At 38.2% G+C, this 22,477-nt stretch overlaps 1 protein-coding gene across 5 annotated transcripts in view; it reads left to right on the top strand.

Moving 5' to 3' along the window:
* SHQ1 (SHQ1, H/ACA ribonucleoprotein assembly factor) overlaps positions 1-22,477 on the top strand; it is a 377,353-nt gene that overhangs the window by 43,424 nt on the left and 311,452 nt on the right. For all 5 annotated transcript variants that reach the window (XR_004436966.1, XR_004436967.1, XR_004436968.1 and 2 more), the window contains exon 10: positions 16,804-16,924. Coding sequence is in view for 2 of the 5 variants with exons in the window: in XM_033210462.1 (XP_033066353.1) it covers positions 16,804-16,924 (121 nt within the window). In the remaining 3 variants the exon portion in view is untranslated. The remainder of the gene's footprint in view (positions 1-16,803; positions 16,925-22,477) is intronic.

Here is a 22,477-nt window from a genome sequence, read left to right as displayed (position 1 = left end):
TTTGTGTGTTTAGTAGAGACGGGCTTTTGCCATGTTGACCAGGCTGGTCTGGAACTACTGGCCTCAAGTGATCTGCCTGCCTTGGCTTCCCACAGTGCTGGGATTACAGGTGTGAGCCACTGCACCTGGCCCACTCAGAAGAGTTATTCATTTTAGAAGTGACAAGTTGTAGTTTAATACTTGATCATACATTATTTATGTAATTTAGTGAGTGCATTGTCTACATCTTATTAATGTATAGAAGGTATTCCTTACTTTATTTCCATTAGACGGGTAGGATGGGATGGGGTGGAAGAGAAACACCAACTTAATTTTTGCTTCCAGTTCTCCCTTTGAACTCATTCTGTGGGTTCTTTTTTTTTTCCTTCTTCTTGGATGGAATATATATCCTATATATATCATATCATATATTTGTCTCCTATAATATATATCCTATAACTTTTTCTTTCACTTTAGATTTTTAAAAAGTTCTTTTACCACTTCTAGTCACGAGAGGAGTCTAATTTCAGCACTTAAAATGTCCACTTTGAACTTCATTACAAAAGGAAATCTTCCCTTCCCCAGCTGGGACCTGCCTGAGGGTGGGTGACCAGCAGCAGGGAGGAGGACCCCTTTCACTTTGACAGGACATACTGCTTACCTCCACTCGGCCTCCACATGCTGCTCTGTCCTGCTTCTTAATGGAAGCCAGACACCAATCTTTGTACTCTACAGTTGATGTCTACAGTTAAAATTTCCAGGGTAAGCAGGTTGTTAGGGCCTCTTAAAACCCCGTTTCTCTTGGTTTGAGGTAACAGAAAAGCACCTCCTTCCCACACCCATAGAGTGTGGTAAGAAACTGCACAGCACTCCACCACCTTTATCCATGGAGATTTTTTCTGGACCTCTTTACTCTTAAGCTCCTGAAGGTGAATATTTGGCGAATGAATTACAAATCATTTTTAGTTTCTGTCTCTACAAGTTCAGCATAAAGAGGTTAGTATCTCTTTAAAATATAGGGATACTTGATACCAGTTATTTTCTTTGTGAGCCTCATTAGAAAAGAGTCAGAAAGAGTTCTGTCCTGATGTGTTAATAATACGTACAGGTGGATGGCACAGGGATGCCATTATTGCCACTGAAGAGGCTTGTTTGTTTGGACACCCCATAATTTAAATAGAAGTAGCTCTGGTTTGGCTAGTTTGTTAATAATAACCATAGCTGCATGTGTTAGCTACTTTCTGTGTGCCAGCGCTAAGTTCAGTTCTTTAGATACCATATCTCATTTTGCTCACATTGCAATCCTGTGAAGCAGTCATTACTATCCCCATTTTGCAAATAGAAGACAGGCTCAAAGAAGTGAAGTCAGTGGCCCAGGGTCTTACAGCTAGTAGGTGGGAGAGCCTAGATTTGACTCCAGATCTGTGTAACTTAGAGTCTGTGTACTTATATATATTGAACTAGTTATAAATGAAATTATATGAAGCCTGGAATTTGCTTCAAAATAGTCCAGAGTGGGTTGTGGGAAAGTGGGTGGGGTGTAGCTGAAACAAGGTTGGCTACAAGTTGATTGCTGTCTGGGTGATGAGTATGTGGGATTCATGATACTGTGTTCCCTATTTTTGTACATGTTGTGATTTTCCTTTAGACAAAGTCTTTTTTTTTCTTAAGTCTAGACTCTTCACCACCATACTACCATGTTTCAAATTTGAATTTATCTACCATTTTGTGGAAAACATGATTTCTGTTAATATCTGGACAATTGTCTAAAATTTTTTGGCTAACAAAAACATATACAGTTGTTCTTTCTATTTGCTATTTTGTTTTTAAGGTTAATAGAAACATACTTTTTAATAACATGTGAAGTCTGATGAATAGTAGCTGCATAGCAGGTAGTAACCCAAGAAACAGCCTTCAGGAGTCTAGTTGTCACCAATTAAAACCTGGTATTACTTCAGATAATTAATAGCCCTTACATATCAGTTATTAATTGGGCTTAATAAACACATTTTCAGAGATTACTGCTTTACTAACCTCTTCTGTAGATAAAATAACACAATCAATGAGAAAGAAAAGAAGAGCTATGGCACCAAGCCCAGGGCTTATGACTGATCAGTTTTTTAAAAGAAAAATGGATGTTTAAAACATTGAGGTTTGGCAAGTGTATTGAATGAGCTCCGAGTTTGGAGGAGACCTTATTGGTGAATTTCTTTTTAATGTTTACATTTTATTTATTCCAGAGTCGGTATAGCAAATGACTTTTTAAAAAATTGAATTGTAGAGGAGATATTGCAAACTCGAAAACTAAAAGATGAAATCACTGCAGTTTTCCATTGTTGACAGTTATCTATATTTAATTTCTGTAAGTTCCCATTCTGGACATTTTAAAGAATTGTTAGGCCTTTTAATTTTTACTCTTTAAATACGTTGTATGAAACTATTTTGAGATTTATTCAACAAGTATTTGTTGAGAACCTGCCGTGTGAGGCTGCTGAGCTGGATTCTGAAGATATAATAGTCCTAATGGGGGCACAGGGCACAGAATTACACAACTACCAGGGTTTTTGAAAAATTGCATTTGTATTAAGTAACTCTAAAGAGAAATATGGAAAGTGAAAATATAAGCCAGGGAAACTGACCTACATTTAAGTCATTGAAGACATGTAACTTCCTATTGTGGGAGCCTCTGCTTTATTTGACTTTTAATTCTCAGCTTCTACTAGTTTCCTAGCGCCCTCAAGTACTTGTTAATTGCTTGATGAGTTCTTCTATTCATTGATTTGTTCAACACATATTTTGAATGTATACCTACTCAGGAGCCAGTCCATGCAAAGCACCCTGTAGATATAAAGAGCAATAGAAAAATAATTAAATGTGTGGGCTGTTTTGGGGGAGCCTATTCACTAGCCAGGGAGCTAAGATGTCCCTCAATAACATAAAATATATAGTCAACTGTGGTAAGTGCCTTACAAGAAAGGTGCATTAAGTAGTTCAAAAAAGAGAGAGATGACACATTTCGCTAGGGGTCAGGGAAATTCTCATAGAGGCTGTGAGATTTGAATTGGGACTTGACGGATGGAGGGAATGTTGTAAACATTGTGAGTAAACCGTGTGAGGAGGTTCATGGGATAGTATAGTTTCTGCTGTGAAAATGTGTTTGTTGGAATGAGATGATGGAAAATCGATATGCTATCTGATGCTGAGATTTGCTCTATATCCTCTAAAACTAGTTGATAGTTTCTTTCCTATCTGAGTTAACTGGTCACTGGAATTTACGTCTCTACTTTTCAAATATTGTTGCTTAATTCCCTGCTCCTTACCTGGGAGATGGTAATTCCTTGTGTTTTCTTCCTCCTATTCTAAATTGTTCTTGAACTTTTTTTTTCTGACTTAATTCCCCATACCAATTAATGTTTCTAAGAATAGAACAATCACAGTGCTCTCAGAAACTTCAGCATGAAATTAAAGTCAGCTACTGAAGTAGCATTTGTACCTGTTTTTGTTGACCATTTTACATACCAGCTAATCCAAGAAAAGAGAGAACTTCAGAGGACAGCAGGAGTTAACTCGTGGAAATCATGAACTGCTGCTGAATGTTTGAAAGGGAGAACTCTGGATTCTCCTTCTGTGAGGCAAAGTGAATTCCTTTTACTCTTGTTTCTTCCTTGGAGTACAAGTCTGTTTTCCCAGCCTCCTAAATTAGTACATTCTTCCCATTCATATGTATTATTTAACCTCAGAGCATTTGCAGGTTTAGAGCATTTGCAGGTTTATACTTATAACACTTTATAGAAGGGTATTGTGCATAAATGTAAACATTAAAAGAAGGACTGTCAAATTCTAGTCATCTCCATAGAATCCCTTTCCCCCTAATACTTCTAAATAATGTTAATCACTGAAAATGTTTAGATTGCTCTCATGGTAATTTCCGGGTTACATTTGTATAAAACATTCTTGGTTCTCTTAAAATACACAGTAGAGGGAAGCATTTCCCATATGGCTTACAAATAATAAATTGCCTTTTAATTGCAACAAATGATGAATAGCTTGTGGTTATTTGACTTCAAAAATATCACTTAAAATATTTTAAAATGTTAGTATTCTTTGAAAATTGGAGTTATATAGAAATGCTTACTGATGGGTGATGGCTTCAAGTCGCCTGACCTCTTAAATATTACATACCATTTAAATCTACACTATATTTTCTGTATTATTTATTTTTGTTAATTTCAGCAGTTTCTGAGCTGAGCAGTGTAGAAATCCCTAGAACTTAGTTACATGGTTTGAATGTATGGCTTAAAAAAAACTTCTATAATTAGTGCCTCTTTAAATAAATTTAAAGTCAGTTTTGAGATTATTTTTATGGATCTGATTTTTTATGGAAGTAACTTTCTGTAAGAAAATAGCAGCAGAAAATTGTATGTATTTAAAACAACTCTGGGGGAACAAAGAGAAAACCTTCTATTTGACCCTAATGAATCAAGGTCCTATTATATATTAATACTGAGGCCTTGATGAAGTGAATTGAATAATACTTTATGTTTTATCTGGAATACATGTAAGAATTACAATTATGTACCACATAATGACTTTCAGTCTGTGATGGACCACATGTACAACAGTGGTCCCATAACATTGTAATACTGTGATTTTACTGTATATTTTCTTATTAATTTTTTTTAATTTTTCTTTGAATCAGAAAAGAGCTGGACTATACTGTATCTTTTCTATTTTTGGATATGTTTAGATACAAAAATACTTAGCACCGTGTTACAATTGCTTATGGCATTCAGGACAGTCATATGCTATACTGGTTTGCAGCCTAGGAGCAATAGGCTATACCATAGCCTAGGTGTGTAGTGGAGACTACCATCTAGGTTTGTGTAACTACATTCTGTGATGTTCACATGGCAGAATCACCTAATGACACATTTCTCAGAACATAGCCAAATCATTAAGCAACACCTGATTGTATATATATTTAGGTAATTTAGAGTTTCATTTCATTTCTTTTATTTTTTAGAGACAAGGTCTCACTCTGTCACCCAGCCTGGAGTACAGTATGGCATAATCATGGCTCACTGCAACTTCAAACTCCCGGGCTCAAGCTGTCCTCCTGCCTCAGCCTCCCAAAGTGCTGGTTTACAGATGTGAGCCACTATAGCCCAACTTAAAGTTTCTTTAAGTAAGAAGTTAGCGTTGGAAAATAACAAGTGGCAGACATTTATTTATTCAACAGACGTGAATCAAATCTATTCTCCATGCAAGGGAGTATAACAGAATTGGTGAAGAGTTACAAGATATTTATGACTTGGTCTTAGCTCTTAAGGAGTTTATTGTGTAATAGGAATGATAGGTCAAAAGATAAGGTACAAAATGTAAGTATTTATGATGAGGACACATGGACACAGGGGCAACAACACCCATTGGGGCCTTTCGGAGGGTGGGAGGGGGTGGGAGGGGGTGGGCGGGAGGAGGGAGAGGATCAGGAAGAATAGCTAGTGGATACTCGGCTTAATACCTGGGTGATGGGATGATCTGTGCAGTAAACCACCATGGCACATATACCTTGGAACTTAAACGTTCAAAACAAGAACAAAATGTAAGTATTTATAAGATACAAAGGAGAGACTCCCTTTAAAAAAGACCTTAATGGACAGGTATGGTGGCTCATGCCTGTAAACTCAGCACTTCGGGAGGTAGAAGGGGGAAGATCTCTTGAGGCCAGGAGTTTGAGACCAGCCTGGGCAACATAATGAAACCTTGTTTCTAGAAAAAAAAAAAGTTTTTTAAATTAGCAGGGCATAGTTGTGTGTGCCTGTAGTCCTAACTACTTGGGATCCCGAGGCAGGAGGATTGCTTGAGCCCAGCAGTTCGAGGTTACAGGGAGCTATGATCACACCACTGCACTGTAGCCTGGGTGACAGAGTAAGACCTTGTCTCTAACAAAAAAAAAAAAAAGAAATTACCTTAATGGCCATCCACAGGCCAAATCCATCTTGTATTGCCCTTGAGCTAACAATGCTTTTTACATTTTTAAATCGTTGAAAAAAATAAAAATAATATTTAGTGACTTGGAAAGATTATTTGAAATTCTCATTTTAGTGTCCATAAATAAAGTTTTATTGGAACACAGGCTCATTCGCTTACATACTGTCTATGTCTGCTTTTGTGATAAGATGACAGAATTGAATAAGTGCATCAGAGATTGACCTGCAAAGCCAAAATATTTACTTTCTATCTCTTTACAGAGAAAATTTACCACCTCTGCCTTAGGTATGTACATGGAGGTTGGAGGGGGCCCTTTTGTAGGGAGCCGAGGTCTTTGGCTGCTTTCCATTCCAAATAGTGGCCAGCATTGAAGTAGATCATTTCAGCTGTTTTCTCTCGCCTTCCCACAGGATGAAATGTAGCTGATCTAGTTGGCTCACATTAGAGTAGACTTCTGTACATTAGGAGAAGCAAACTGAGATGGCTACTTCGCCAAGCAGGTAAATGAATAAGGATACTAGGGTTTAAGGAAATAGAGACTAATGAGGCCTGTGTGAACTGGAGAGATACATGGCTCAACTGTAGCCTACTGTTGCTGTGTGAATATGTAGTATTGCCAGTTTTAAAAAGAAGTAGAAAGTAAAATTAAAGTAGAAAGCTTTAAAATCTTTTAAAGCTTAAGTATGGACAAATAAGTAAAATAATTTTAAATCACACTGTAAGAGCCATAGCATGTCTGAGAGCCCACGTCAGCCTGGGAGGCCCCCGGTTTTCAATCTCTGCTCTAAAGCAAGCTAAGTGCCAGCCTGTCTTTCTTATACCCTCTTGGACCTGCCAGTTTCTAGCTGCAGTGAAGGCTTGCACCAGGTCTTTGTTCCTTCAGTCCTAGCTTGAGACTGAGTTTCAGCCCAATATGGGTTCTAAGATTGGGGCAAGCAAAGGAGGTAAGAGATGTCCCGCATTGTCTAATGTAGTTAACACCAAAAAACCTTTTTAAAAAGTGGATGCCCTGCCTCTCTTTTGACTACTTTGTATTATTAATCTTGTCAGCCAGAGCCTGGTCAGGGTGGAGGAAATGAGTGATAGGATTTCAGTTACCACACTTCACTCTGACCCTGATAGAGTGCTTGTTAGTAGTGGGAGGAGAAGGGATTAATAGGGAAGGAGCAAACGGTGTGGATCTAATGAGTGATATATAATGATAGTTACTAAAGAATGTGTAGGATTTAGAAAAGAAGATGTGGAGGAAGGGTATTCCCTGAGAAAATAGAAGGCAAAAAAATCAGAAAAAGGAAAATAAAAGAGTTCCGTGTCCAAGAAACGGCAAATTCCCGTCTGTCTGGAGGCCAGAGGTGTGAAGGGGAATGGTAGGGTAAAGATGGAAACAGTGTGCTGGGACTGGGCTGAAATGAGCCTGTAATGGCTTGCTGATGAGTTTGGGTCTTATTCAGGGAGGAACCACTGAAGAGTTTGGCATTGGAGCTCGTGAGAGGCTTATGAAATCAAATTCAGCTGGCAGCAACACTTAGGATAGAGTCATTGAGAAGGGTGAAGTTAGTGGGCATGGAGAAGAGAGGAGACTTATTCTTGCCTAGACCCAAGGTAGTCTGGGGACAGGCAGTATGGTCTGAATTAGAGCGCTAGCCACGGCACTGAGGAGGAAGGAATATGTGGGCAGGTGCTTCACAGGTAGCAGGGGCAGGGACCAGTAACGGGAGTGCCAGGGCTGATCATATGACCTGTTGTCATCCTTCCCTTTTCATATATAAAGTACTTACATGTTTGCTGTCTCATTTAATTTCCATAGCAATTCTTAAGAATTTTTCTTCTAATTTATCCCTGTGGAAACAGATTCAGATTAAGTACCAAACAGCTAAGAAGTGATACCAGAAGCAAGCAAACTCTGGGCTGCACAGCTGGTCCACAGTGGAACTGTTGGGATTGTTACCATTTTTACTTTGTGAGAAATTAGCTAAGAACTACATAAGATTATTTATGTGTAGCTTTTGAATGATCTTCCCTTGCCTTTTTAGAATTGGGGATCTTAGAACTTAATTTCATAGTCAAAATTTTCATGCATCCTTTTCATATAAATTAAACTTACATGTAGAGATACATATCTAATCAGCTTTACTAAATTATATTTATTATCCATTGATTAAAATATAAAGAAGCATATATAGCTCAATTCTACCAGTGTGCACACCATTTAGCAGAAAGCAAACGTGTTCACTGAAACAGTGAGGGTTTCACAACGGTTTAGGTTTTCTCCTTTTTTACCTTGACATACTTATCAGTACTTGAGATCACCAAAATACATTCATCAGTGGTAGGATTAGGTTTAGGTTTGTTTTTTCTTTTTATGAGCCATTTGAGATATCCAGTTGTCTTTTTCCTGTATACTCCTATTTCTTCTTTCTGACTTCATGACATTTTGGTTTTTTTCATTTTGAAATAAAACTAATTTCAAAGAATTAGAACTCTATTAAGTGGTATTTATTGCAAAAAATGAAGTGTAATTGTTTTAATTAAAAGTACAAAGGGCATTGAAATACATACTGTAATTCTTAAGATGGAAAAATTGAATACACATTTTACCTACAAATTTTTGAAGTTTTCTGTGCCTATGGGTTTTTTAAAAGTTCAGGTTTAGGTTGCAGCTATTTCAAAGAGCTTTTTTTCATGCGTCTTCAGCTTCTTAATCTACTTTTCTCCTTACTGTGTAGACGGACATATATATTTTTAATGTTCTACCTTGAACTTGGATGCCTCATTCTTCGTTGTCTGAAGAAATTGAAATTAGTCATGCTACCATTATGTAGTTTTGATGGCATCTGGTCGTGTATTTCTAAACTGAAATAGTCACTGTTTTGACAAGTTACTTAAGAAAGAGGACAGAGTTAATGTCAAGGCTGTCCTTCCAAACTGGCAAATCTTGCAGGGATTGTTAGAGCAGAAAAGGCAAAAAGTAGCCTTGGGTTAAATTCATTATTTGAACTTATAATGGTACAGTGATGTAATAAAGTTTGTACAGCTACATTCTTTTCTCGTCAGGGAAATATGTAATTAGGGAAGGAGTAAACAAATTGTATATGCCATGTTTGTCATGATGCAAATAACTTAAAGTAAATCTTTAGACCACAGAGATCTTATAACTAGTGTATGCTAACTGAGCAATTTGACTGGGTGTGTTTAAAGTTAGATTCTTTGTACTCCAGACTGTAGATTAACAACCAGCGTTTATTGAACAGGATCATACAATTTGCTGGACATTGATTGTTCTAGGCCAAGGAAGAAAGATGAAAAGTCATGTCCTTTCCTGTCAAGGACTTCATCACACATGTTGATAAATACTGACAATGGATTTATTGCATAGTGGCTGAGGGTCAGAAAACTTGTTTTCCAGTTCTAATTCTTGCTTCCTAGCTGTGATGTTGGCCAACTCCTTCATATCCTTGAGCCTCAGTTTTCTCATTTATGAAACAGGGAAGAAAGTACCTAACTCGTAGGGTTAAATCATGTAATTATATAAAGTATCTGGTGCAGAGCAAGTGGGTAGCTCCTAATTACTTACCTTAAGTCTGTTTCGTGCTGCTGTAACAGAATACCACAGACGGGGTAATTTATAAGGAACAGAAATTATTGGCTCACGGTTCTGGAGGCTGGGAAATCCAAGATAACGGGACTGGTGAGGGCCTTCTTGCTGCATCAGAATGTGGCAGAGGGTATCACATGGTGAGAAAGAGGGCAAGAGAGTGAACTGGCAGTCTCAAGTTCTTTTATAATTGGCATTAACATTCATGAGGGTAGAGCCCTCATGACCTAAATACCTCTCATTAGGCCCCATTTTCCAACACTGTTGCACTGTGGATTAACTTTGCAACAGATACTTTTTGCAGGGTGCATTCAAACGATAGCACTACTGTAATAGGGGGGTATGTCGGGTATATGAGGGAACCCTAAACCGGGTGGGGGAAGAGTTGGAACCCTGTTCCCAGAAAAAGTAATGTCTGATTGGAGACTTGGATAGACGGTAAATTTGGGGTTGAATTGAGGGTTGTACATTCCAGGCAAAGGGGACATCTACAAAGTACATGTTTGCTTCCTGTTAATTTTGTTTGTGAGTATACAGATAATATATATAATTTCAATAACAAAAAATGCTTTTTAAATTGACAGGACTGTAAGTTTGTGTTCAAAATAGTAATTCATTGCTTCAAGTATGTGTTTCTTAATACAGCTCAGAAATCTGGGCTTAAACGGCATCTGAGAAATTTGAGGATAAAAAAATTACATAGACCTAGAAGCCTTCTTAATGCTAAATTTAATGTGTGTGTTTGTGTTAATTGTTAGGGATTTGACTTTATTCTGTTTCCTGATAGGGCCTGGTATTAAAGCAAATTACCCCACTTTGGTTCTCTTAATTTAGATTAATTTGACACACTTTTTCTGCCTTCTCCCTTTTCATGGTCAAATGACATATGAAAATTAGTGTTGAAATACTTCATAAGGTATCTGTTTTGATAATATGGTCTCATCAGAATCCCAGAATGCTACCCATTTTCTAGCCAGGTATCTATTATACTAAGCTATGTATTTTAAATGATAGTAATGTTGGCTGTTATTTTGAGATGATTTTACAAATAAAGACCAAGCAGTGCTTTCCCTCAGGTGTTTTGGATAACCACTCTTCTTTTCTTTACTGATTATTTTTAAAATTATTATTATTTTTTTGTAGAGATGGGGTCCCACTGTGTTGCCCAGGCTGGTCTCAGACTCACAGGTTCAAGTGATCCTCCTGTCTTGGCACCTCCTAAAGTGTTGGGATTATAGGTGTGAGCCACTAGGCCTGGTCCATTTTCTTATTTTGGCCTCTTGATAAGGACAGATATGACATTTGATCTTAGCCAAAAGGCCAAGAAGCAATTGGCTTCTTGTCTTGGGTAACTCAGAACTTTAGAGGGCAGAGTAGATACCCGGAAAACCACAGTCACATAGCTGTAATGTACCAGCAATTGAAAAGAAATTTAGCTCTTACTTTATAGATTTAGCAACTTACATTGTTTTTCCTATGCTGGCTTTTAGCCAGCAAAAACATCCACTTACCTGATCATCTCCTAGAGATGGAAACCATTTCTTATGTGCCTCCAGCCATGAGCTGGTCTGTCAGTGAAAGATTATTCCCAACCCTGCTCTCCTAATAGGAGGATTTCAGGAAGCCAAGGGATTCTATTTAGAACAACTCAATCTTGTCTTTGTATTAAGATATATTAACCTGAGATGCCACTTCTGTCCAGACAGGAAGTCACATTGTTCTTAGTTTACCTTTCCTTTAAAGGAAAGCCAGGGAATATGTTAAATCCTATTTACTACCCACCTACTTATTACTGTCATCTATATTTTCTTTATCTTGTCATTACGTTTCTCTGTGTTGTCATTAGTCTTTCCCTGAAGTAAAACGTTCATGGCACTTGTCATTTATAATACCAGGATACTAGTGTTAAACTGCTTTCATGAGTGAACAAGAGTTCTTGGTCTTAGAGTCATTCTTCCACGGATAGGGTTGACTTGTTCAACCAAGTCCATCCTAAAGAATCCCTAACTCTTGGGATTTAACATCCTGGAGAGAGCTGTTAGTGCCGTTCTGCAGTGAAAATAGTTACCGTGGTTACTGTGCAAGGCACAGTTTTTTTTTTTTCTGCTTTGAACCAGGCAGTGAACTGTCTAAAAATGGTCACTTCCCTGCAGTGCCTTTGAGCAGGAATGATTCTCTTGGACTTAGGCCTTAGCATTTTTTTATGCCCATGTCGTGTGTGATGAGCCCATGACTGGATAGAGCCCCACAGGCACCGTGTACTTTGAGTCCCCATAGGCTTCTGGCCACTGGCCATGTGACAGCCTGGAAGAGGGCCAGATTTTTCCTTTGCTCATAGCTGCTAGGTAAGTGGCTGAGGGTCTGATAGAAAGAGCAGTCAGTACAAAAGAGACTGAATAAAAAAAAAAAGCCCAGCCACATGCTTGGTGAGTCTCCTGACTGTGATGCTGTAGTCATCTATGGTGACAGTCAGAACAGAAGAGATCAAGTGTGACCTCAGAGTAACAATGCATATTGTTGGGGAGAGAATGGTTTTCATGTACTTTTTATTCTAGATTGTCAACTGCCAGTAGCCTGGTTATCTTTACCATATTTGTCACATCACATACTATGAAAGTAGTTTAAGGCTTACAGGTAAAACACAGCTTGTGAAGAGAGCATATAACTTTCCCTTTCAAAACTGCCGTGCAATATAATTTTTAAATATTAATCTAAATATTGCTTCTCAGTTGTTTAAAATATAATTTAAAATGTGAATTCAAATTTGTAACCTTCATTTGTCAATTTTTCAGGGGTTGGCTGTGTAGTTGAACGTGTCTTAATTTTTGTTAAACAAATAATGTTTCTTGTGGACAGTTTTGAAAATAGAGGGAAGTATAGAAAAGAATAAACAGCTGTACTCCCACATGTAGAACAATGTCAGGTGCATGATAGGCTCTCACATATTTGCTCAGTGAACGTAGAGACAGATACTGTTAATATCATTTGGGTATGTACGTCTAGAATTTTTTATTTTTATTTTGTTGATTTATTTTTTGTGATGGAATCTCACTCTCAAGTCACCCAGGCTTGAGTGCAGTGGCGTGATCTTGGCTCACTGCAGTTTCCGCTTCCTAGGTTCAAGCGATTCTTTCGCCTCAGCCTCCCAAGTAGCTGGGGCTACAGGTACCTGTTATCATGCCTGGCTAATTTTTGTGTTTTTTGGAGAGACAGGGTTTCACCATGTTGGCCAGGCTTTTCTTGAACTCCTGATTTCAGGTGGTCTACCGTGCCTGGCCCAGCATTTTTTAAATGAGTATTTGTCTTTTTTTTTTTTTTTTTTTAGAAAATAGGAATCAGAACATGCAAATACAATGTAATTTCTTCTCTTTAAATTAAAAAAAATTTGACTTTTCTTATTTTTTGTTATTTGACATTTCTTTTGTTTGTTTTTGAGACAGAGTCTCACTCTGTTGCTTAGGCTGGAGTGCAGTGGTGCGATCTCTGCTCACTGCAGCCTCCACCTCCTGAATTCAAGTGATTCTCCTGACTCAGCCGCCCGAGTAACTAGGATTACAGACGTATGCCACCACGCCCGACTCAGTTTTGTATTTTTGTGGAGATGGGGTTTTGCCATGTTGACCAGGCTCATCTCGAACTCCTGACCTCAGGTGATCTGCCCGCCTTGGCTTCCCAAAGTGCTGGGATTGAAGGCATGAGCCACCATGCCCTGGCTGTTATTTGACATTTCTTTTCATTATTATTATTATTATTATTTTTGTGATAGCTGTAAGGTTTAAATTTGCCTGTGGACTTTAGCAGGAGGGCAACCTCACTCTAGGCATGTCTGCTAAATGAAGCTGTATGTAATTTTATTAGGTAATGGCTGCTGTGGATCCTCCTTAAATATGTGACCTTAACTCCGTACCTTTCTACATTATGATCTCCGGAGTAGGGTCCTTTATTCCTACTGCCTACACCTAAGTTTAGAGACATTCTCACTCAGTCTGTCCAAGTGCATTCTTCTCTTCCTCCTTGTTACTGTCTGATTTCTACCAAACTCATCTGCTTCTTCTCCCTTTTTCCCCTACATGAACTCTTTGCTCCAGCCAGATGGTTTTCTCCAAATCCTGCATTTTCTTTTTCTTTCTCTTTCTTTTCTTTTTTCTCTTCTCTTCTCTTCTTTTCTTTTCTTTTTTCTTCAGAGCCTCACTCTGTCACCTAAACTGGAGCGCAGTGGCGTGATCTTGGCTCACTGCAACCTCTGCCTCCCCGGGTCCAGCTATTCTCCTGCCTCAGCCTCCTGAGTAGCTGGGACTATAGGCATGCACTACCACGCCTGGCTCATTTTTATATTTTTAGTGGAGATGGGGTTTCACCATGCTGGCCAGGCTGGTCTCAAACTCCTGACCTCATGATCTGCCTTCCTCGGCCTCCCAAAGTGCTGGGATTACAGGCGTGAGCCACCTCGCCTAGCCGGAATCCTGCATTTTCAATTAACCTGTTTATATTAGTAAAGTGTGGGATCTTGAGAGATAGTATTTTGGAGGTGTCATACAGCAGAGAAGCTTATTCAAGTTCCAAGAGAATAGTTCGTTTTTCCAGTAAAGACTTATGATTGACATTTAAAACTTTTAGTGCTTATAAAACTAACTCCTTCCCTCTGCACCCTCCTTCCCCTAAAAAGAGAGAGAGAAGGAAAGCAAGAAAGAAATTAGTTGGCATATGCTTACTGTGACATTTGTCTTCTCTGTGGCAATTAAAGCTTCAAAACGTTCTTACAGGTCAGTTGTTCCTTGATTCTTTGGGTAATATGGCTAATGTGGCAAACATGGTTTCATCATGCCTGCAGATTTTGATTATATTTCCTCCTCCTTTCATCAAACCCTGCTGTCAATGTTACCTAGTTTGTAATTAAAATAGGCTTGTTGTTGGGTGATCCACACTAATCATTTGACATAGTTAACCTGGGCCACTTTGATAAGCTGTAGCACTGACCTTGACTTAACCAAATCAACTTGACGTCTTGTAGCATTAGGCCTTCGAAGTATTAGTTTCTCTTCACAATCAGTCTAGCAGTGGAGCTTCCATTGACATTCTTCATTCATTTTTTATTGTATCTGCATATGAGGAAGCCACCAAGTTAATATTTTTTAAAAAGGCATGGACTCTGTTTTCAAGGACTTATTACCTACTTAGGGGTTAAAGTCACTAATAAGTCCTTGAGTAATAAAAACGTGATATAGACTGGATGGGGCAAGAACATACAGGTAGCATGGCACAGTGGGTAGCCTCTGGAGCCATTAAGATTGGAATTTAGATCCTGGTCCCTCAACTCAGTGGCCCTGTATCTTACCCATCCTGGAGCCTCCAGTTTTCCTTCTGGGAATTGAACAGGAGAGGTTTGGGGAGGATTTTCCCCATTTTGAGTTTCCTTTCCACTTCTTTGCAGCATTTAGTAAAGGACCGTGAAAACTAGGAAAGTCAGCCCAGAGCTTCCCGAAGGAATGAAGACTGGAGCTAGACCTTGATAGCGGGCTAGGTCACATGGAGAAGGGAAAAAGGCGTGGAAACAAGTCTGTAGAAAGAGCATTGAGAACATATGCAAGGAAGAGATTCCATGAAAGCAGTGCATTAAAAAATGTGTGTTAGAAGAGGTAGAGTCTGGAATCTGAAAGATGGGCAAGAAGATTCTTAAAATTGAGGCATGAGATGAGAATATGAGTGAACATAGGAGCTCAGGCAGTGGCAGATAAAGGGCAGATACAAGGAGCATTTCCAAGGAAAAATCATCAGGATTTGATGAGTGAGACTGTAGCATGAAAGAAATTTTAAGGGTTTAAGCTGGGTGATTACTGTGTCTGTCATGTATTCATTCATTCTTAGAATACTTAAACGGAAAACCTGCTGCTGCAGTGTTCTGTTCTAGGTATTGGGGATTAACCACTAAATAAAACAGAAGCCCCTGCTCTTTTGAAACTTACTTTCTAGTGTTAATTATGTTAAAAAATTTGGTGTCAGCAATTTTAGGATCTTGAGATGTCATCATCTAGCTCATGATTCTTTTATGATCTAAAAGTTAAATGGGAAATGTCAGTGAAAGCGCATTGAGTGTCTTCATGAACTCAGTATACAGTGTTTCTGTGTTTCAGAACTGTAAAGATAAGAATGACACTGTTAAACTGAAAATACTGAATTTCACAGATCAAAGAAAGTGGTAATACTCTAGATATGGTATTAATAGTTCACCTTATAATTAATAAATTTCAGGAATATCATAAAGTGTGGAACACCTAGGGAATTGTTGAATTGTAAAAGGCTCCTTTTGTAGACTTTGGTTGGGTTAAAATTAGGTTCCTTTAAAAACCAGGAGGAAGTAGTTAGGTAGAACAAGACTTTAATCCTTGATGGCTTTTGTTCATATAAGTTTTGTCAGCTTATTTCTGAAGTAGTGCTATGATTTTTGAGTGTTCAAACTGAGTTTTCTTCAATTCTTTAAGATAAAATAATTTATTAGTAGATAATTCCTTGACAGAAAATGTTGACATAAGAAACAAAGAAGTTTGAAATTTAGAATACAGTTTTCCATGTTATTTTGAAAGCTTGAATTGGAAGAACATTATCTAATTAAAATTATGATGCATTTAAATATTCATTTGGTTTAGAAAACTTCCTGCGTTTCATTTAATAGACCTAGTTGTATTTCATAGCACTTTAATGATAACCACAACTAGTCAGCTGTAACAATAGAATATAAAGATTATACGTATTTTTTTTTTGGGGGGGGGTACGGAGTCTAACTCTGTCACCCAGGCTGGAGTGCAGTGGCGCGATCTCAGCTCACTGCAAGTTCCGCCTCCTGGGTTCACGCCATTCTCCTGCCTCAGCCTCCCAAGTAGCTGGGACTACAGGCGCCTGCCACCACGCCCAGCTAATTTTTTGTATTTTTAGTAGAGATGGGGTTTCACTGTGTTATCCAGGATGGTCTCGATCTCCTGACCTCATGATCTGCCTGCCTCGGCCTCCCAAAATGCTGGGATTACAGGTGTGAGCCCCGCGCCCAGTCAAAAATTATATGTAATTCTTAAGGAAGTCAATAAAGGGATTTGGACCTAATAGGACTCATAAATTTTTTTGCGTTTAAAAATATTCTTAAGAAATGATCAGGATTCTGAACTGCTTTAAATATATTACCTCTCAGGATCTGAATTTCTTTTTCTTAAGGATAATTTTATGGTTTTTTTTTCAATTTTCTTCAGGTAAAAGTGCAGTTTTAAAGTGTCTCTTGGATATTCACAAAATTTTTCAGGAAAACGACCCAGCATACATACTGAATGATCTCTACATCTCAGACTACTGTGTGTGGATTCAGAAAGTCAAGTAAGTTTTCATCGAGTTACTTATGAATTTTTAGATGCTCACATTGCTGACATACCTATTTACCCAGGAGGAAGAAAACAAAATAACCTGAGGACTAAGGTTTATTTTTTATTTATTTATTTTTTTGAGATAGAGGTTTGCCCTTGTCACCCAGGTTGGAGTGCATTGGTGTGATCTTGGCTCACTGCAACCTCTGTCTCCCAAGTTAAAGTGATTCTTGTGCCTCTGCTTCCTTAGTAGCTGGGATTACAGGCCATGCCACCACTCTTGGCTAATTTTTTTATTTTTAGTAGGGACGGGGTTTCACCACGTTAGCCAGGCTGGTCTCGAACTCATGACCTCAGGTGATCCGCTCGCCTCGGCCTCCCAAGTGCTGGGATTACAGGTGTGAGCCACCGTGCCTGGCCGGGAATAAGTTTTAATGAGAAGGGAACCCATAGACCTACCAAACACTAAAAAGTAACTGGATTAATATGGGAAGCTTGATGAATGTTCTTAGGGAAGAAGGTACAGATGGTGAAAAGTTAATTTTATTAGAAAAAGTTGGTATTGGTATATCTTGGAAAACAGGTATTAAAACAGTTGTGATATTTATTGCCTTGCTATTGACTGTCCGGTATGAAATCTCAAGACTGAGTATCTGAACTTGTATCTATAGTTCACTTACAGTAGAGTGTGAGTGTGTGTAGATGTATGTGCATTCATGTTTGTGTGTGCAAACATTTTAGTATGCAAACCACATCAAATGAATCCAGATGAGAGCTCTGCATTCATTGGCTAGCCACTGGCTTACCACCTGCAGAGCCTAATGGCATGATTCTTGATAACGCATGTATGGAAGGGTCCAAACACTCACAGATGGGCTCCAGCATTTGGTATATAAACATTATTAAAAGTGTTTACCATTGCGTCAGTCAAGGAAATGTAATAGATTAACTATTAAATTTTAAAATGCAGTGAATATTTATTTATTTATTTATTTATTTATTTATTTATTTATTTAAGACAGAGTCTCACTCTGTCACCCAGGCAGGAGTGCAGTGGCGCGATATCGGCCCACTGCAAGCTCCGCTTCCCGGGTTCAAGTGATTCTCCTGCCTCAGCCTCCTAAGTAGCTGGGATTACAGGCATGTGCCACCACACCTGGACGCCTGGCTAATTTTTTGTATTTTTTAGTAGAGACAGAGTTTCACTGTGTTAGCCAGGATGATCTCAATCTCCCGACCTCATGATCCACCCACCTCGGCTTCCCAAAGTGCTGGGATTACAGGCGTGAGCCACCGCACCCGGCCAGTGAATTTTCATTTTGTGAAGTTCTGTAGATCTGATTCTTAGTAAACAGGGCAAAATTCCATTTCAGTAGCAAGAGGCTATTAATTAAGAACCTATAAATGGGCCAGGCATGTTGGCTCATGCCTGTAATCCCAGCACTTTGGGAGGCTGAGGTGGGAGGATTGCCTGAGTTCAGGAGTTCAAGACCAGTCTGGGCAACATAGTGAGATCCTGTCTGTATTAAAAAAACAAAACAAAAATCTATGAAGGGAACTCTTAATTGAAATGACTCCTAGGTGCTATAGAAAATGATAGGTACAATGTCAATTGTGACTTAGAAGAAAAATGATCTGGATATTTTTGCTACTGCCATGATTGATAAATAAATGCTTTAGTGTGGATTTTAATGTCTGTTTTGAATGAGCCATTATATGGGATTTATTTTTTATTTCTCTTCATGGGAAAGCAATTATATTGCAGAATGAAATATGAAAAAACTTGAGGCTATACCTGTTGTACAGAAAATGCTTAGGGATTGCTCAAGATAATGCCTAATAACGTACAGCAGGTGGTGTCAGCATTCGCGTTGGAAATTTAGATTTCGCCAGATGGAAAATTGAATCTTTAACCCCTGAGGTCATAATGGCTTGTCATCACTTCATTTGATCCTCCTGCTAATTGAGCTTATCAAATATCCTGCTGCCATTTCCTGTTGTTACTTTCATTTTCATAATAAAATTAAATGGGGATAGTCTATCTGTGTGGGTTTTGGTTTTTCTTCTCCTTTCTTTTTTTTTAAGGAGTGATGATTTTGTAAACATGTAATGAGTATTGAGATTTGTGCAAGGATCCCATTTCTATGAGTGCCTGTTTCTCTCTTTGTGATATTCTTTATTAACTAGAGAGAAGATTGTTTTTCATTAAAGTAGAAAGATATAGGCTCTCAAGTAGAGTAGGGATTATCGACCGTCTTTGAAAAAACTTTTTCTCTTGGTTTTATGTTGTGGGAAATGAAGCGAAATTCTTAGGTTGTTTGTAATTGTTGTGCTAATAGTAATTTTTTAAAAAGGGATAATGTATTGGGGAGTGAGGTAGGAGAGAGAAACCAGCAGGATCTCTTCAAATTACTTTGCAAAAGTGGTTTTTACAACTTTACCAATTTGAACATAACTTTCTTTTCCCTAGACAGGTGTGTTGCTTTCAGTTTGTATGTTAAATTTAACTGTAGCCCAGCTGTTTTTTTCCCTTTTGAAATAAAACATTTGTTTATCTAATTTTTATAAAAATTTCTAGTTTCATTCTTAATTTTGCAAGCACAACATGATTGAGCTTTCTAGTATTTCCTTTACTGTGAACTTCTTAGGTCTAAATAATTCTATTGCAGTGTAGATCCATGATTTTCATAAGCAATTTTTTCCTCACTTTTACCTTCTGGTTTATTTCTTCTCCATATAGTTTATCAGTGAAATCTAGCACCTTATTTTTATGTTTGAAAAGAGCTGTGTATTTTTCTTAGTTTAGTTTGATGTTTTTGATTATAATAATAAAAACTATGTAAGGTTTTGTTTGAAATACCAGGTAAGTAATAAATTCTGACTAGCACAAAAACAGTATTCCATTTTTAAGTCAGATATATGCTTTGGCAAAAACCTATGGAAACATAGGTAGCAAAGTCATTCTTACTTTGAATTAATGAAGTTATAGCAACATCTATTGTTACTTCTGCTTTTGTACTACATTTCCCTATGGTTTCTGTGTCTTGTAGTGCATATTTGCAAAGCTGAAAAACTGAAGCTCCTGGCCTCTCATTCTGAGTTAGAGACTTTATGAATTGTTTTTCTGAAAAGAATGCTCCCTCCCACCCTTCACTATAAGCTTCACTGGAAGTTTCGAGTGTGGTGCTCACTACAGCAAATGTTCTCTGGTTGGCAGCCTTAGAAAGTGATTTGTTTGAGGTTATATGTCTTATAAGAGTTAGGTCAGGTCTTCTGGTTCCAGATTTCATATTTTTCAAGATATGCCACGTATGCAACCAGTCGTCTCCACCCATAGCATGTGGAAGAAAAAGATAAAAGCCCTTTCTTCAGAGAGATTTTCCTAAAGGAAAAGGAATGAATGAAACGTCTGTCTTTCTCATGGATGTTTCCGTAGCACTTGGTTGAGAGATCACTGGACACCTCTCATGCCTGCCTTATATTGTAGGAATCTAGATGCGTAACTCTTTCCCCTCTAAAATACTAAGGTCTTTGTGAATGAGCACCTATCTGGGCCCATCACAGTTCGTGAGCACAATCAGTTTTACTCAAATTGAATGATACCTGTTAGACCGGATTAAAGGAACATTTTTCATTTTTTAAAAAATGTAGCACTTTAAAAATATAAATCAATTTTAATTTATTTTTATTGATATTTCAGCTACATATACAAGTTCCCCGAATCTTTGCTGGTGGACTGTCATCAGTAGCAGTGATAGTTGTGACCCTCTGAAAGTTTAACAGTTCCATAGGTATCCAACCCTTTGGCTTCCACGGGCCACACTGGAAGAATTGTCTTGGGCCACACATAAACGCACTTAATGCTAACGATAGCATGGACCAAAAAAAGGTCCATGCATAATTTTTGTGATATCCACCACTGCAGATAAGCAAAAAAGTCCTTGCATTTAAAGAGTTGGCACCTTTTTATATAAGGTGGGATAGAAAATAATGAACTGTAATACATTCCAGCTCTACTTCTCATTGACCATATGACCTTAGCAAGTCACTTTGTCACTTAATCTAATTCAACCAGTATTAGTACCTTGATGTTTCCTCTATTTGTTTCCTAATGCATTTTTAAACCAGTGGAAACAATATTGTACATACCATTCTGTAGCCTGTTTTATACTCATGGTAATACCCTATAAACCATTTCCCTTTATAACATCCATTACAGAGTTTTTTTTAAGTAACTAATTTATTCCTCATTATAAAAAGAGTACGTATATACTCATTGAGAAAATTTCACATTAAAACTATGGTTTTAATACATAGCACATTTTGAAATGACAGGGGATCAAGAAGGGTATTCTTTTGTTTTTGCTACATAGAAAAATGTTGTTGTTTTTAAATGAAACTAAAATCTAAAATCCTGACTCTCATCAGTACAAATGTGAACTTGTTATTAAGATGTTAAATCACAGGCCGGGCGCGGTGGCTCAAGCCTGTAATCCCAGCACTTTGGGAGGCCGAGGCGGGTGGATCACGAGGTCAGGAGATCGAGACCCTCCTGGCTAACACGGTGAAACCCCGTCTCTACTAAAAATACAAAAAACTAGCCGGGCGAGGTGGCGGGCGCCTGTAGTCCCAGCTACTCGGAGGCTGAGGCGGGAGAATGGCGGGAACCCAGGAGGCGGAGCTTGCAGTGAGCCGAGATGGCGCCACTGCACTCCAGCCTGGGCTACACAGCAAAACTCCGTCTCAAAAAAAAAAAAAAAAAAAAAGATGTTAAATCACACTTTTTCTCTCTAGTGTAGTTTTTTAAAGTAGGTAGTTATGGGGAAAAAGAAAAAAGTGTTTTTGAAATGCTAAACCCTCTTTGCATTAAACTGATTAATGGTTAATTAACTCTAATAGTGCAATTCCCTTTTTGGCTGAAATCTTATGGTCTTTTGGACACTAATGTGGGAAGTTTGTAGAGGGAAACAGCTATATCACAAAATAGTTATCTGTCATTGGATAAATCGTGAACCTCAGTTTCCTCAGTTGTAAGTGAACCTAAGTCATTTCAGCACTGAAGTTCTAAAATTTTGGAAAACTTAAGACCTTACGATTGCTTTAGATTGTTTGAGTTGCTTTCTATGTGCGTGTGCTTTTGAAGGGGATAGGATTATGCTAAGAACAGGGTAGATAACATACATCTCTTCCTTTTGGCTGTCTGTTGTTCCTGGTTGATCTGCCAAAATTAGGGAGTCAGAGACTCATATGCCGAGGTACAACATCAGAATTGCATCTAAAAGTGGAGTCATATATATTTTTTTCAAACAGTAGTTCTTGAGCTCTATTATGTGCCAGGTGGTGAGATAGGTGCTGGGAATATTATGGTGAACAAGAGAGACACATCGTCGTAAAGCTGGTCTTCTAGTGGGAAATGCAGATGTTATTATACCCAGTAGCAGCTACAGTGGGCAAGTATGGGTGCTGTGGAAGCATCTAAGAGGACACAGGGGTGTAGGAAAAAGCTTCCAGAGGAAGAGTTTAAGCTGAGAGCTGAAAGGTTGTAAGAATTGGTCAGATGCAGGTG

This window comes from Trachypithecus francoisi, unplaced genomic scaffold (assembly GCF_009764315.1).
Source record: "Trachypithecus francoisi isolate TF-2019V2 unplaced genomic scaffold, Tfra_2.0 Lachesis_group0, whole genome shotgun sequence".
Taxonomy (NCBI): Eukaryota; Metazoa; Chordata; class Mammalia; order Primates; family Cercopithecidae; genus Trachypithecus; species Trachypithecus francoisi.
This window is presented reverse-complemented; position numbering and strand designations above follow the sequence as displayed.